At 38.8% G+C, this 15,383-nt stretch overlaps 4 protein-coding genes across 4 annotated transcripts; all 4 read left to right on the plus strand.

Moving 5' to 3' along the window:
• Positions 1-1,497: 1,497 nt before the first annotated feature.
• On the plus strand, positions 1,498-4,669 carry BATDEDRAFT_25821 (uncharacterized protein; the record flags this gene model as incomplete). The annotated part of the gene is made up of 8 exons (XM_006679832.1): positions 1,498-1,757; positions 2,230-2,370; positions 2,787-2,872; positions 3,018-3,244; positions 3,381-3,732; positions 3,819-4,102; positions 4,183-4,263; positions 4,337-4,669. 8 exons carry the CDS (start codon positions 1,498-1,500, stop codon positions 4,667-4,669), a joined length of 1,764 nt encoding a protein of 587 aa, XP_006679895.1.
• Positions 4,670-5,482: 813 nt separating this feature from the next.
• BATDEDRAFT_89895 (uncharacterized protein) lies at positions 5,483-6,888 on the plus strand (the record flags this gene model as incomplete). Its single annotated transcript, XM_006680002.1, has 4 exons — positions 5,483-5,524; positions 6,391-6,490; positions 6,588-6,708; positions 6,792-6,888. 4 exons carry the CDS (start codon positions 5,483-5,485, stop codon positions 6,886-6,888), a joined length of 360 nt encoding a protein of 119 aa, XP_006680065.1.
• Positions 6,889-7,992: 1,104 nt separating this feature from the next.
• On the plus strand, positions 7,993-9,954 carry BATDEDRAFT_89545 (uncharacterized protein; the record flags this gene model as incomplete). Its single annotated transcript, XM_006680003.1, has 4 exons — positions 7,993-8,377; positions 8,495-9,387; positions 9,449-9,553; positions 9,619-9,954. The coding sequence occupies 4 exons, from the start codon at positions 7,993-7,995 to the stop codon at positions 9,952-9,954; spliced, it is 1,719 nt and encodes a 572-aa protein (XP_006680066.1).
• Positions 9,955-10,013: 59 nt separating this feature from the next.
• On the plus strand, positions 10,014-15,373 carry BATDEDRAFT_89546 (DNA repair ATPase SMC5). Its single transcript, XM_006680004.1, has 18 exons — positions 10,014-10,310; positions 10,504-10,690; positions 10,775-10,925; positions 11,057-11,126; positions 11,193-11,232; positions 11,328-11,441; positions 11,507-12,463; positions 12,548-12,682; positions 12,961-13,117; positions 13,235-13,377; positions 13,444-13,516; positions 13,609-13,890; positions 13,974-14,071; positions 14,182-14,313; positions 14,395-14,542; positions 14,653-14,734; positions 14,799-14,847; positions 14,931-15,373. Exons 1-18 carry the CDS (start codon positions 10,018-10,020, stop codon positions 15,246-15,248), a joined length of 3,429 nt encoding a protein of 1,142 aa, XP_006680067.1. The 5' UTR covers positions 10,014-10,017; the 3' UTR covers positions 15,249-15,373.
• Positions 15,374-15,383: the final 10 nt, after the last annotated feature.

The following is a 15,383-nucleotide window of genomic DNA, read 5'->3' on the forward strand; positions in this document are numbered from 1 at the left end:
TGGGTTGATGCATCTAAACTAGCTTTGAAATCAATTTATGGAACTTCACGTGTGATGCATTATGAATAGCCTGCGACCATGATGAATCTAAAATCATTAGTATCGACTTGTTTGGGTAAATGATGAGCAGATTTGTATGAATTGGCTAATACTGAATTCTGAGACTGTCAAGTTACATTTTAATGATACAACAGCCTACCCAACAAGCCAATACTGGGTTGAATCCAATTTAATCCAATCCGATTTAATTTAATCCAATCCAATTTAATCCAATGATCTGATTTTGAAATTGCGCGGGTTGCACGAGTTGCCAAATTCAGCAAGTTGTGGCTAAAGAAGTGTAAATGGCAATATTATGGTCTTGCATCATCTTGGCAATGGTAACTGTCCAACAAAGCTGTCTTGTTCATATGGGGTTGTATTTTACTTGGCTATCATCAAACTACTTTGAACTGTTGTGTATTTGGAATGAAGCATGGTCGACTATACTCTTTGATATGTAGATCTACATTTTATAGTGAGTTGGAGCACATGAGGTTGGTCAGTGGTGATGTTGCCAGCCTTTCAAAGCTATCAGAAAAACAGTGACTAGGTCCGTTTCCATATCCAATTCAACTGTCGACAATGCACACATCGGTTGCTCGTATACTATGACTTGCTATTGAACCAAATCCAACGATTTATTCAAAATTCAATGATTTGATAATCCATCAGCAGTAAGTTGAAAGGACAGGTTTCTACCAATGTCATAATATCACCAGTGTTGAGTTGATGACATATATGTTATGGGTATATCAGATGAAGAGAGTATTTTGATATTAGCGTGCTTGATTTTCCAGTCAAACAGAATAACAGACATTTGTATTTTCAGTATATTTGATCCATGCAATGAATACCAAACAGACATTTACGTGGGTTGTATTTACTAACCTAGTGTATTGATTAGATCCAGTAGTACTATTTTGATTTTAGCAATGCATGAAACCTTGTTTGTCTGGTATGCATTACCAATGTATTTTAGGTAGTAGTGAAGAGTTGCAGTTCAGACGCGTAAAAATGTGCAGATTTGTGTAGATTGACTGACTGGATCTGTGTATACCATCAATGTGTTGCACAGATTATACGGAAGATGTGTGGATATACTTGCTCATGTAAACTAGCTGAACCGGGTGTCACTGCGTTCAAGACTACTTGAGCAGTTTGTATTCGATGCAGTTGGAGTATCATGCAATAATCGTGTGAACAGACTCGTCACCACAGTCATACACAACCATCAATCACTACAGTCGTACTAGACGTCTACAAGTATGAACATGCAGTGCGTTTGGTTACTATTCAATCGAGTAGATCTTGGTCACTATTCAATCGAGTAGATCTGCCTATCACATATACAGTCAGATACAATACATGACCACATTACAGCATACGGTTGGCATAGTTGTATGAGATGGTTGTGCAGTATCAACTGCAGTACAAACGAATCTAATATCATCAGCCATGACCGCTGCAGGAGTTGTCAGCAGCACAGCATTACGCATTGTCCATCGTACATGGATTGACTATTGGGAACGTTCACCGCACTACCCAGCCACCCCACACACTTCAAGCTGGCACATAGATCCCCGATCCGTCAGAGTCGGAGGGATGATGATGATATGGTCCAATCAACTCAAAGTATTATGTGTTGATGCATTAATGCAGCTAGTTTGTGTTACTCGATTCCACGAGGTCGATGCGTGCGGAGTCTGGGATTCAAGGTAAAATAACGAATTAATTGATGATGGTTTGATTATTACGGGACGTTTTTGCAATGTATTCGATTATTACGTGCAGAGAGTTTGGCTTGTCGGGATGTTTTTGCAATATAACCGATTATTACGTGCTGAGAGTTTGGCTTGTTGAGGATTCACATGTCAATTGTTTCAGTTAAATAGTGCATCGTTTGTCCAGATCCGACACCATTACCTACTTTCTGATCAAGATCTTACTTGCCTATCTACCTATTGATCCAAAACTTGCTTGTCCATCTACCTATTGATCCAAATCTCAGATCTGATTGTTTCCCTTGTGTATTTTGTTAAACAGTCATACACACTACTTGTTTGAACGTATTAGTTTGCAGCAACTATTGCAACTATTACAACTGCTACCCATATTATTGTTATCAAGTTTCGAGGTCAACTCGTTTTACATTTCCATTTCGTGACACCCTACAACACCAATAATGAGCTCACTGTGGTCCCGTCTCAACATCTTATCGGCTGGTTCTCCAAGACAGCCTCGCCGTAATGCGGAAAACACTATTCTCCAACCAGCCTATACTTCTGAAAATGCACCACACCTTGCCGAAGCAAGCATGAATCCAGAAAGGTATGCAGTACAGTATTTGTATTATAGTTGTGCATCTGAATATTGTATTTTGGTTACACAACACATTGCTAACATGACTGTTTACTTGCATGTGTATTATTTACGATTTGATGATTGCATTTACGGTATTTTGGGATGGACTCGAAACGTTGCCGAATTTAATTTTGTTGATTCGACTCCGACTACGCGACTTTGATGGTAATGATTTTGACTGTTTTTGATGCTATCTAATGTCATTGAACGTCATTCAATGTGTATCAATTGTGATTTGTGTTGGTTGGTATGATGTGCTGGTTGATTATTATTTGGAATTGAATTGGTTGATGCCTAATTTGATTTATGGGACAATGGGTTGAATGCTACTTTAAACTTTTACTGTTGTTTGTGCATAATTTTGTAATGTTGTGATTGACTAGTTCAAATCAGGAAAACATATATACTGATATGTATACATCCAGTGCAATCAGTCCAATCAATGATCCAAGAATCCCTACTTCACCAAGTAAGTGTGTGATTTTTGTATCAATTTCTCACGAGTTTTGGATGTACATGCATGTGAATGCATGTATTGTGGATTGTTTAGGTTGTAGTGTGTTGATGGTAACTATACTGATTATATTTATTGTTTTAAAATATTTACATTATAGTCTCGTCCCTGATTGAGGCAGCTAGGATACTGCAGTCTGGAAAGCAATGCGACTCTACAGTATCAACCATATATACTGCAGAGTCCATTGCACCAGATTCAGCAGTGACTGGCCATTCATCAGGACCCGTTGAGCATTATACCGATGCTCAAGCATCTATGCTGTCATACAGCTATGCTAAACGGGTTTTGGCGTGTGACAAACCGCCTTTTGAAACTCGGTATAAAGTAAGTTGGTTGTATTAGTATAAATCTTGGGTTTAGCTTTGAAATTACACAAGCTGTGCTGGATTGATACAACTGTATAGTTATGGTTGACTAATGTTTTATTTATTGGTATTTGTCAACCATTTGTATTTGACAGGCTGACCAGATGCAGTACACAAGCAGTAAGCTTCCCGGTGAAGCTGATAGATCAAAAGTGTGGCAGCCCATGTCATCACTGAGGGATTCTATCAGCTTCCGGGAAGTTTACCGAAAGCAAGGGTTCCTGCGCGAGTTACCCATAGGTCGCCAGTTATGCAACATATTGTTGTCGAATAACTCGGTGGACATGGTTGACTCGATGGAGCAATGCAACCGGTCGGATGTCTCGGTGGACATAACCGAACCGGTTGCGAATTGCTTCGGGATTCCCATGGACGTCGAAAATCCCATGGATTTTGACGTGTACATGGATGACACCGACATCCCCGTGGGTGTCGAGGATCTGCCAGGTACGCGTAATATATAGTTTTAAATGTCAGCGGTATATCAATGTATGTGATTTACTAAATCAATTGTTTACTTTATATTACATTAGCACCTACATTCCCAGGTATTGAGGTTGATCTCATGCCGGGAGTGCGCATCCTGGTGGATACTGTCAAAGTTCCACGCCTTGCTGAGGCTCTTCAGCATCTTTCCCAAACCGGGGCTGGGTTTGGAAAGATCCTGGAGAGTCTGACTGCTGCATATCAAGATGAACATGATATGCAGCAACAGCAAGGAACCCAGAATGCTGGCAGTTCCGAGTCTTTTTTGGATGAGCGACCAAAAAAGACGGTCCGATTCGCTCTGGATGACGCTCCATCCAAACCACTAAATGTAAGTGTAATAGTGCTTGAAATGTTTGAAATGATTAGTAATTGTATAGATGTTTTTACTCATCCTTTTTATTTTACCAGATTACAAATGCGTGTGATCCGGTAAAGGACACACTGGCAGGAGTGGAGCAGCCAAGCGCCAAGTCCAAGGCTGGAAAAAAAGTAAGTTGACGCATTTGTATGCCATTATTAACAGCAATGACTTACATTTAAACTTTACCATTTTCACACTTAGATGCCCAAACTTGCAAAGCAGACCGAGCTGAAAAAGGCTCGTGGGTCTGTCAAGCGGGTCAAGCCGGAGCAGGTCTCCAAGTTGGTCAAGCAGACCAAGCCAAAAAATACTTGGTCTGCTAAAGTAGCACCAACCTTGCAAGACGTTGTAAAGTTGGAGTTACTTAACCAACAGCGAGACCTGCGAGTGGCGCGGCGGCGCAACACGAGCAGTGCTCCTGTCATTGATACTTGTATCAAGGAGCGATCTTCCAAAAAACGGAAGATCAACTGCGAGGTTGACGCAGATCAACCCCATCCTCCGCGAAATCCAAAGCGGAGATGGATGATCTAAACTTTGGACTTGAAGCTTTTGGAAGGAAGCTTCAATTCCACCTCCACCTTTATCTACTCCTTCCATTATACCCCATTGATACCCAACTAATACCTGTTAAAAATACCCACTAATACCTTTTAAATACCCTTTTAAAAATACCCTATCCTAATATCTTTTAAATACCTTTTAAATAAACTTTTAAACAAAACCATTAAATTGTTTTATAAAATCACTTTGAATTTAAAAAAGCTTGGTTTAAACACTCATTTGCCACATGGTGTTTAGTTTCCATTTTGTTGATTCTACCGTCGTGTTTCCACAACTTTAGACTGTTTGTGGTTCAATCTTGTTGTATCTGCATGTCTATTGGATTGTGTTGATGAATGTGTAGATTTCAAATTTACTTTGGTTATAGCGTATTGTTTAGAGTAGTTTAGTACATTGATGTGATATTTTCCGCACATTCATGTTGGGTTGCATCTAGATGGTTAGTCAATTCAATGCATTAGAGCATCTCAAAATACACGATAGTATGCATGCAAGCCATTAACCAATGCAAATGTATTTATTACAAATATGGTGCATCAAACACAAATTCAAGTAGACTCTAAAACGTCATGTGTAGAGTGCGGTACACTTCAGATACCAAATCAAGTGAACCACAAATAGCAACAATGCAATCGGTGTTACTAGATGTGATAACGTTCCACGCATTTGCAAAACTGTCAAAGCATTGCGATGGCGTATCGCCTTGAATCAGTGTATCGGCCACATGTGCAATAATACGAGCATTTTCTGAATGAATCCAAGGCATATCAAGTGGTTGTGCAAATGGAACGACAAACACGATCTTGGGTTGAACAAGGCATGAAAGTAAATTATGGATATCTATTCCATTAGTAAATTCAACAATCCAGTAAACATGTGCAAGTAACGCTATTGCATTTTGTTGATGGTTGACCTAGTCTGCACGAACTACAGCAACCAATGGGTTGATGTCATGCTCTCATGTGTATCGATCGGTTGATTTTAAACAGCTTTGAATAGTTTCTAAACTTTGAATATAATTTGTATTGTCGTCAGATATAATTCGCACTATTCACGCAAAACAAAACACCTGTATTTATCTCGTGGTTACTTTTTTATCTGTTCAGGATAAACAATGGTTAGGTATTTGTTACGCTTTCCTACTAGACATTGACCATTTATAACCATTCTCAAATACTGTTCATCATATGGTGCATACAATCAGACCATTGTTTTAAACGGATTATTCCATTCCAGTCTGTTCTTGTCTTTTAGTATAGCCATATATTGTACAATCATCAAGTTTGAAACCAGATTCATACACTGCAATCCAGATATTGGGTTTGACTGTCAATGTTGTCAATACAACTGTACATGCTCATTTTTGCTATAACCCAACATCATACATACGTTTGCATTCTAGTTCAAGTGAACAAGATTGCACATCTCAGGAACACAATCGTTGTTTGTATGCCAGTCACCCAATGTTTAGTTTGAATGAAAGAAGATCTAGAGATTCAGCAAGTGTAGGATGTACTGGAACTGTGATGTGAATGTTGTTTTAAACACTTGCTTAGAAAGCACAGTACTGTCCAGTAAACCAATCCATTATTCCATGAGACTAATTTTATATATTTAATCCTGTTATTTTAGTATTTTATTCTACATGGATGACTGTAACCCGGCTCGACTAACTTAGTTTGTGAGTCTAGGGTACCTTGAAAAAAGACCAGCATACAATTCTTTTGCTGCAAGCAGAGACAACCCAACGAGTATGGGCCGATTTTTCTACAGTAGAGCAAGCCATGGAAGGTAGTCAAGCTAATTGAGGAGTATATTACTACATGAGTTGACGTGTCAATTACGAATGCTGACAATGTAGTTTGATTCATTCATATTGTGATACCAGAGCTGATTAGCTATTTTGAGCACTCCTTAAAGGAAAAAGCTCCCAACAAGCTGACACTTAAATACCAAATTGCAGACTTTAATCGATACATTGATACAACACCAGATATTGGATGTCTTGTGTAAGTAGATTCAATGATATTGATGGATGCCTTGTAGTATTTGATGGATCGATCAATCTCACTTTTAATACCTGAATGGCTAGATTTGATCATGAAACCAAGTCATATGTTCCACATGACAAGACCTGGATTAAGAAACAAGTGTTCACGATGTTGCGAGGGATTGTAGTCAATAAATAAAGACAAACGGAGTCGAGTCGAAATAAACTGGGCTGGTGAGATAAAAGCCAATCTGAGTAACAATCAATATATTTTAAATAACGATTGTCGAGTTTATAGGAGTATTATACTGTACATGGTATAAAAACTGGTATTTAACTTTTTAGTTTAGTCATATCCATGTAGAACAAAGTACTAAATAACAGGATTAAATATATAAAATTAGTCTCATGGAATAATGGATTGGTTTACTGGACAGTACTGTGCTTTCTAAGCAAGTGTTTAAAACAACATTCACATCACAGTTCCAGTACATCCTACACTTGCTGAATCTCTAGATCTTCTTTCATTCAAACTAAACATTGGGTGACTGGCATACAAACAACGATTGTGTTCCTGAGATGTGCAATCTTGTTCACTTGAACTAGAATGCAAACGTATGTATGATGTTGGGTTATAGCAAAAATGAGCATGTACAGTTGTATTGACAACATTGACAGTCAAACCCAATATCTGGATTGCAGTGTATGAATCTGGTTTCAAACTTGATGATTGTACAATATATGGCTATACTAAAAGACAAGAACAGACTGGAATGGAATAATCCGTTTAAAACAATGGTCTGATTGTATGCACCATATGATGAACAGTATTTGAGAATGGTTATAAATGGTCAATGTCTAGTAGGAAAGCGTAACAAATACCTAACCATTGTTTATCCTGAACAGATAAAAAAGTAACCACGAGATAAATACAGGTGTTTTGTTTTGCGTGAATAGTGCGAATTATAACGAGCAGCAAATTACATAAAACAGTCCAGCTATACTTACGGGCCGTTGGATACAAATGCCTTGCTATTATAGCCAAAAACCCTCATGGATGGAATAAAAGGGTATTGAGCATGGGTTAAGGGTCAGAATAGAGTAATTGTTTTAGCTGCCGACTTTCAAACAACGACGCCCACTTGCTCAAGGTCACATCTATTGAACTTGATATACAGCCTGGGGTGGCTAAAAGAGCCGATTAGGATACATTAAATAGCATATTGCTGATCCATTATAGAGTGTAATCAGCAGGTGTAATTCTGGATTACAATTTCAGCTTATATTGTCGGACACAGGTGATATGGTACGCTGGCCAGTTCTAGTAGAGAAAGAAGCCTCTGCTCAAGTGATGTGCATGCCAAGTCACACTAATGGAAGCAAGGCTCAAGCCTCTATGCGTAATAATGTTCCACTGCAGTTGTCTCGATCCGATACTTGCATTAGTAGTCACGATTTAGTTACTCTTATGAGCACCGAGTTTCTGCATACTCTTATCATTGATGTGTCCTCTCCTCCTATCCATGCCATTCCAGGCACTCGTATCTTTCATTTCTTGGAGCAGTGTCGGTCTGCTTGGAAAAATGTTGCATCCACTATTAGGTTTGATTCTGCAATCAAGGACCATCCCCTATTTCTAGACAAAGTATTGAGTACAGCTTTGAATGATGATGTCTGTTCAGTTGAAGGTATGCTTGAAGGTTTTTGATCGCTGGGATGATTTGGTAATAATTGTATAGATAATGACAAGTGGTTATGTACGCTTATTCATGATTTGTTTGTGCATTAAACCTTGGTTTTGATAGTTTCAAATATGAGCAGCAAGACATCGACTACCGAATCGATGCCACAATCTAAACCAATGCATGACAAAACACAATCGTATGACATAGACGAGGAAAAAGAAGCTCAAGCCGCGGTTGCCATGTCATCTGTGCTCAATGTAGTAGTATCTGATACGGGTGACAACAATGGATTCGCTTCACCCAACAGTATATCCAACATCTTTCAACAGTTTGAGAATCAGCGACAGAATGCATCTGTTTATGAAACCCACTTTGACAAACACGTTGAAGAGTCGCTTCAGCGTGCTCGTTTCCATGCCGTAGAATCATCCGTGTTTCGACAGCGGATCGGTAACACTGTTGTGTTACTAGACGAACAAGGTTCAAACAAAGGATTTGCTGCCTTTATTGCTGCTCTTCTTCGAAAAGAAGGGCTATGTAAAGCTGCCGTTGTGCTCCAAGGTGGTATTCTTGGATTCCAACAAGCTTACCCTACGTTGGTGTTGTCGTACCCATCACCGCCCTTGGTAGATCACCTCAATATGGAGTTTCTAGAATCACTTGCTGGACTAGCGAAAAACAATCCAGTAGACCATTTACGCGAACGACAAGATCAACTTGTTCAAGCAGTTTGGTTTGGCAGTACAACTCCCAGCGACCTGCCTTCACCCATTGTTCAAAACCTTTTATATCTGTCAAGTTGTTTTGCAGCTACTCGAGAGCATCTAAAAAGGTTTGGTATTACACATGTGATTCGACTTGGATGGGGATTTCCCACTTATTGCGATATACATGATGAAACAGAATATCACGAGTTTCCAATTGCAGATAGTCCTTTGGTGAATATTCGATCGCTGTTTGAAGAAACCACTCGAATTATTGAAACGGCCCGATTGAATGGCGATCGTGTTTTGGTGAGTTGAATTGAGCCAGTCATTAATATTTCAACAACAGTAATTCTAACATTTTAATTAGGTGCACTGTCATGCTGGAGTCAGTCGATCATCGACTATTGTGTTGGCATATATGATCAAATATCTAAAGATGCCATTGAATGTTGCTTGGAATACAGCTTACAAGGTATAGTTTTTGAACCAACCATCATTTAAAATGACAATTAACACCAAGCATTCTTGTTGCTGTAGATTCGACCTATTATTCGACCCAATGCAGGATTTGCAGCAGCATTGCAAAACTACGAGAAGGAGCAACTTGGAGTGTTCAAGTCTTCGATGTCGATTTTTTGGATGAGCGATTCATATCTATACTACATAGACTATATAGAGATAATGTACAGACTGGCCGGACTGCCTTGTAACAGCAGAAACAAGACGCGCAGTAACCAAGCCGATACAGTAGAACAGTTGGCATTGCTGCAGTTGAACGAAGCGTCGACTGACCAAGACAATAAACTAGACACACATCGTTGCGTGCAGAGAACAAACGATGGTGAAATATCCTTGAATCTAACAGAAGAATAAACTAGAATTTGCAATCGATTTGAATTTAATTCTTGGATTCGGACTTGACAAGTTGGTCAAGTCATGGCAAGTGGGAAAACTACTACCACAGCCAAGGGAGAGTCTCTCCGTAGATCTCGAAGAGATCATATTGCTGATAGTCAACATCACACCAGTGACCATGTTGCTTCTGTTCATAAAAGTGGTTTGGAACAGGACAGCACTGAAAACTACATGTCAACCACAGTCCCAGTGATTCCTTTGGAATCAGTTCGCAAGCGACGTCAGGACATTGGCTCTTCTTCTACTGCTAATGGAACCTCTCGAAAGATTCTAAAAACTATTGATGCCAACAGTCAGGTTCCTGTAGATACTGCGTAGGTGGATAGTTGATAACACTCCGAGTTCAAATGCACTTGAATCTATATTTTCTTTCTGTATTTTGTCATTCATAGAAACTGTCAAATATACAGTCTCTTTGTTATATCATCTCAACGAATCGTTTGATTCTATTCGGTTGAATACAAATACTCATTCAATCGATTGTTCTAATTTGAATGCATTCATCAGTTCAAATTCAATGTATCCGTTGCATGGTCAAGGCTCTATTGTCCGAATCAAATTGACTAATTTCCTCACTTACTCTGCCGTTGAGTTTTATCCTGGACCTAATCTAAACATGGTGGTTGGACCCAATGGCACAGGAAAGAGCACCGTCGTGTGTGCCATTGCTCTTGGTCTGTGCGGTCGTCCCGATGTAATTGGATTGATTTAATCTATTTTTGTTGATTGCTATTCCACCATTGCTCTGTGTATTCATCTTTTCCCCAAAATCTCATAGGTGTTGGGTCGTGCTCGTGAACTACAGGACTTTGTTAAGCATGGAGAAAACAAGGCTATTGTTGAGATTGAGCTGAAAGTGACCGGGAAAAAACTGGTTATTACAAGAACATTTGAGCGCGGAAGCAATCAGAGCTCTTGGAAAATCAATGGTAGTTGTGATGATTTGAGATTTACAGTTGATACTTGACATCAACAGCTGAAGCTGTAATGTATAACTACTGGCAGGCGACTGAATTTGAAATTGGCTAATCCGCGTAAATGATATCTATATTTTACATAGGTTTAAGCGCAAAGGAAAAAGAAATCAAAGCTGAGATTGAAGCGCTTGCCATTCAAGTCGATAACCTATGGTAGTTCATGTTTAAACTGCTTGGCTGATTTATTGGTGATATGTATTGATTTTTTTTAAAATTTAGTCAATTCTTGCCACAGGAAAGAGTGTCTGGGTTTGCTCAGGTATGCTTTTAATCCACAATAATTTGATTTGTGATTTATAATGTCAGTATTTTGTATGTGACGAATCTAATAAAAACCAATCATTTCACTTGTAGCTAAGTTCAACCGAACTACTCAAGGAAACAGAGCGTGCTGTAGGTGGAACTCAAATGGTAGAATGGCACAATTTTTTGATTGAACAGCATGAAAAAAGGGTGGAACATGAACAAGTAAGTGGTTTTAATGGCATGGGTTTGGACTGTGTCAGTGATATCTAATTGGTTTGTCTGAACAGAAATTGAAAGACTGCCATGCTGAGCTCGAAATACTTCAAAAAAGAAATCAGCATATTGAAAACGATGTGCAGCGTATCAAAGAACGAGATAAAATCAACAGTGAGATTCGGCTGCTGACTGTGCGACTTGCCAAATTAGATTTCATAACCTGCCAGACTAACTATCGAGAAGCAAAAGAAGCAAAACAGCGACTTCAAGAAGAGTTCAATGCCATTGCTAATCAGGAGCAGCCTTTGCGTGAAGAACAAGAGAATCTTCGTCGCAAAGTAACTCAACTGGACCAAACCGTGCAGAGCTACAAGAGTAGCTATTCTGGCGAAGCAAATCGATGCCGAGTTCTTGTTGAAGAAGCAGAGGCCAAATCTGAAGAAATTGAGACGATCCTCAACGAGATTCAGCATGCTAAAAGTGAGAAACAAAAGCAGCAAAGGGAGTTTGATCGTTTGAAAATGGTAGTTGAACAGGTTCGTGAAAAACTGGAAGAACAGCGCATCAAGCTGGCCGAATACGGCATTACACCAGGAGATTCTCCTGGTGTATTCATCGACCCTCCTTTGCAGACAGAGGAAGGAATAGAACTTGATGGCTCCCAGCTAAACTTTCTATCTCGTATCTATCAACAAGCCCAAGCATGCAATCACCGGATAGCTGAAAATGCTGAGCGTGCTCAAGAAAACAACTCGAAAAAAAATGAAGTAGCACGCGAAGCTGCCGAGGTTCGAGTTGAGCAACAGAAAAAAGCTACAGAGCTTGAACAACTTGATCAAATTCGTCATCGTAAGCTTGCTGCATTGAAACGTGGTGACAAGGATGCCTACAATGCGACCATGTGGCTGCAGGACAACCTGTCCATGTTTGAAAAGCATGTATTTGAGCCAATCTGTATGGAAGTGAATCTCAAGGACACACGATATGCAGCCGTTTTGGAAACTTTAGTCAAACCAAGTCATAATACAGTAAGATTTTGTCGTTTTGTATGCAGCTTTTGTTTAAATCATTACGTGTAAATAACTGTCAATAATGTATGTTTTGAAATTCAGACCTTTGTCACACAGTGCAAACAGGACTATAACAGGTTTTGTGAAGAAGTTATTTCAATTCGCAAATGGAGGGTCAACGTTGTTTATTTTGATCGACCACTGTCCAGTTGGACTCCAGAGCATCCTCGTCAGCTGGTAAGCATATTAAATCAGTGAATTGCTTGTAAGATATAGATTGACTTGAATAGTTTAATTGGCGAAAAAATTAAATTTTGAATTTTTTAATTGTGTAGATCACACACAACTTGGATTTGATGGCTATGCTCTTGATTTCATTGATGGACCAGAGCCTATTTTATCTGCACTATGCCAAATGTGTTTTCTTCACACCAATGCAAGTCAATTCTATGCAACTTGAAGAATTCAGTTTTATATGATGACTAATTTGTATGGTTCATTTTTGTTATATCCAGCCAGTCGCACTTGGAAAACTACCCGACTTGGTTGCTGCTGAAAAGAAGCTTCGTGTTTTCATTGCCAACAACGATCTTTATAGTGTAAAACACGCATATGGACACACATCCACTCGAGCCAAACGCATTGCAAATCCCCGATACCTTGATCTTTCAGGTATGACTCTTGAAATTTTAAACTGCCATCACAACACTTGGTATCAAGCACAACCATTTGTTTATTATTTAAATATTTTAAATTTGTTTTTATTGACACTCTACAAGAAATGTTTAGTTGATATAAAGCTGAAAACTCGGTTAGAGCAAGAGCAGCAAGAGATTATGGCTCAATTACAAGTTATTAGCGAGACTTCAAAGCAACTTGAAATGGAGAGTTCCAAAATCAGGGAATTAGATCAAGAACTTCGCGAAGAAAAGGTATGTTTTAATATGACGTATTTGCAAAAGTAGTCGACTTAATACCGACCTGTTATTTGACTATAGGCTAGCCTAAAGCAGAAAAGAATGGTGGTAAACAGCATCAAGCAAGAATACAGTAAAATCAGTGCAATACTTGGTAAGTTGCATTTAAATGATGAATATTTATTTACAATGTGTTTTGATCTTGATCAACATTATTCATTATTCATTATATTTGATCGACTATAGAATCTCGACTAAACTCACAGATTGCAGCTCATGAGGCTGCACAGCAAAACCAACCTCCAAATGCTCAGGAAGTAGAGTCCAAGTTAAAAATGGTGTGTCGTGAACGTGTGCGCTTGGCCACCCGACTTAGCGAAGTTTACAGTTCTAGCTGTGATATTTTTTTGGCAAGAACCAAAGCTACACTTGTAAAAATGCAGTCTACTGCTCGCATTGATGATTTAGATGACATTATTCGAAGCAGTAACGAACAAAATGCCGAGCGTGCCCGAGCGTTGGATCAAGGTATGATTAAACTTTTACACAAGGAGCTTATGCTTGATCTATAGCGCTTATAATGAACATTTGAACACTTTTGTTTTATATAGCCAAGCAAGAGCTGCAGCATTTCAAGACTGTTTGTCGTCAGGCACTCAATCGACACAATGCTGAAGTTGATAAACTATCCCAAAAAGAAGCTGAGCAAGTGAGTTGCAATATTAATTCAATTTTTAACCATATGAATTGAACAGTGGAAAATTGTTTATTTTTGAATATAGCTAACATTGATATGGTATTATTGATTCTCATTTAAAGTTGGATGGCTTTGAAGAAACACTAATCAGTGACGATATTGCTGCACAAATTGGCGCATTGACTACTCGTGCGGAAATCATTGCTGGCATTGATCCAAAAATTCTTCAAGACTATGAAGCACGCATCAAAGAGGTGCATATGCTTTAAATTTGAATGCATTGTCCAATGATTGTCCTACTAATTTAATATTTGGATGCGATATTGCCTGTTTAGATTGAATGCTTGAGTCTAGCTATCAAGGAGCGCGAAACGACGTTGAATGCACTTTCGACAAACATGGCTACCATAAAAGAAAATTGGACAACATCGCTGCAAGATATTGTCAATCGGATTTCTGAAAACTTTTCAAATTCTTTTGAAAGTAAGTGATTTAGCATTCATTTGTAAAACTTTGTGGTTTTGATATTTGCCAAGATTGAAACCGATTTTTATGTATAAATATTTATCTGAATACCTGGGATTGAATTATAGCTCTTGGGTGTGCTGGAGAGGTACAGATTGCTCAAAATGACGACTATGCCAAATGGGGTATTGAAATTCGAGTCAAATTCCGGTACATTTCAACTTTATTTTTTTGAAAATGATGAGCTAGATTTACTGATGCATTGTATTTGCAGTGATGATGAGCCGCTTCAGGTTTTGACGTCAACCCGACAATCTGGAGGAGTAAGTGTTTCAGTTGATCAAATGTGATATACGTTGAATAGAAAATGTAATGTTTAAATAATGTGTTGAATAATTCTATATAGGAACGATCTGTTTCTACCATGCTTTATCTTATTGCACTTCAGCATCTTTCTCAATCGCCCTTTCGGGTGGTGGATGAGATTAATCAAGGCATGGATCCTCGCAACGAGCGTAATGTGCATAAACTGATTGTTCAAGCTGCGTGCCTGGATAAAGCCAATTCCGCTACAGTTTCATCTCAATACTTTCTCATCACACCCAAGCTATTGCATGATCTCGAATACCATCGCAATATGACTATTTTATGCATTTACAATGGCACCTGGCAACCCAAACAATTGAATTTAGCATCTTATATTACAAAGCACGACGAACCATAGATTTGGTATGTGTAACCGCACGAGTCAAATCCAGATGCTTATCCAACTACTTTGGACGTGCAATCAATAGCTCTAGTATTGAAATGAATCAACAGGGTATTCAATGCACAATAAACCAAGTGATTAAATAAGAGT

This window comes from Batrachochytrium dendrobatidis (genome assembly GCF_000203795.2).
Source record: "Batrachochytrium dendrobatidis JAM81 unplaced genomic scaffold BATDEscaffold_8, whole genome shotgun sequence".
Lineage (NCBI taxonomy): Eukaryota > Fungi > Chytridiomycota > Chytridiomycetes > Rhizophydiales > Batrachochytrium > Batrachochytrium dendrobatidis.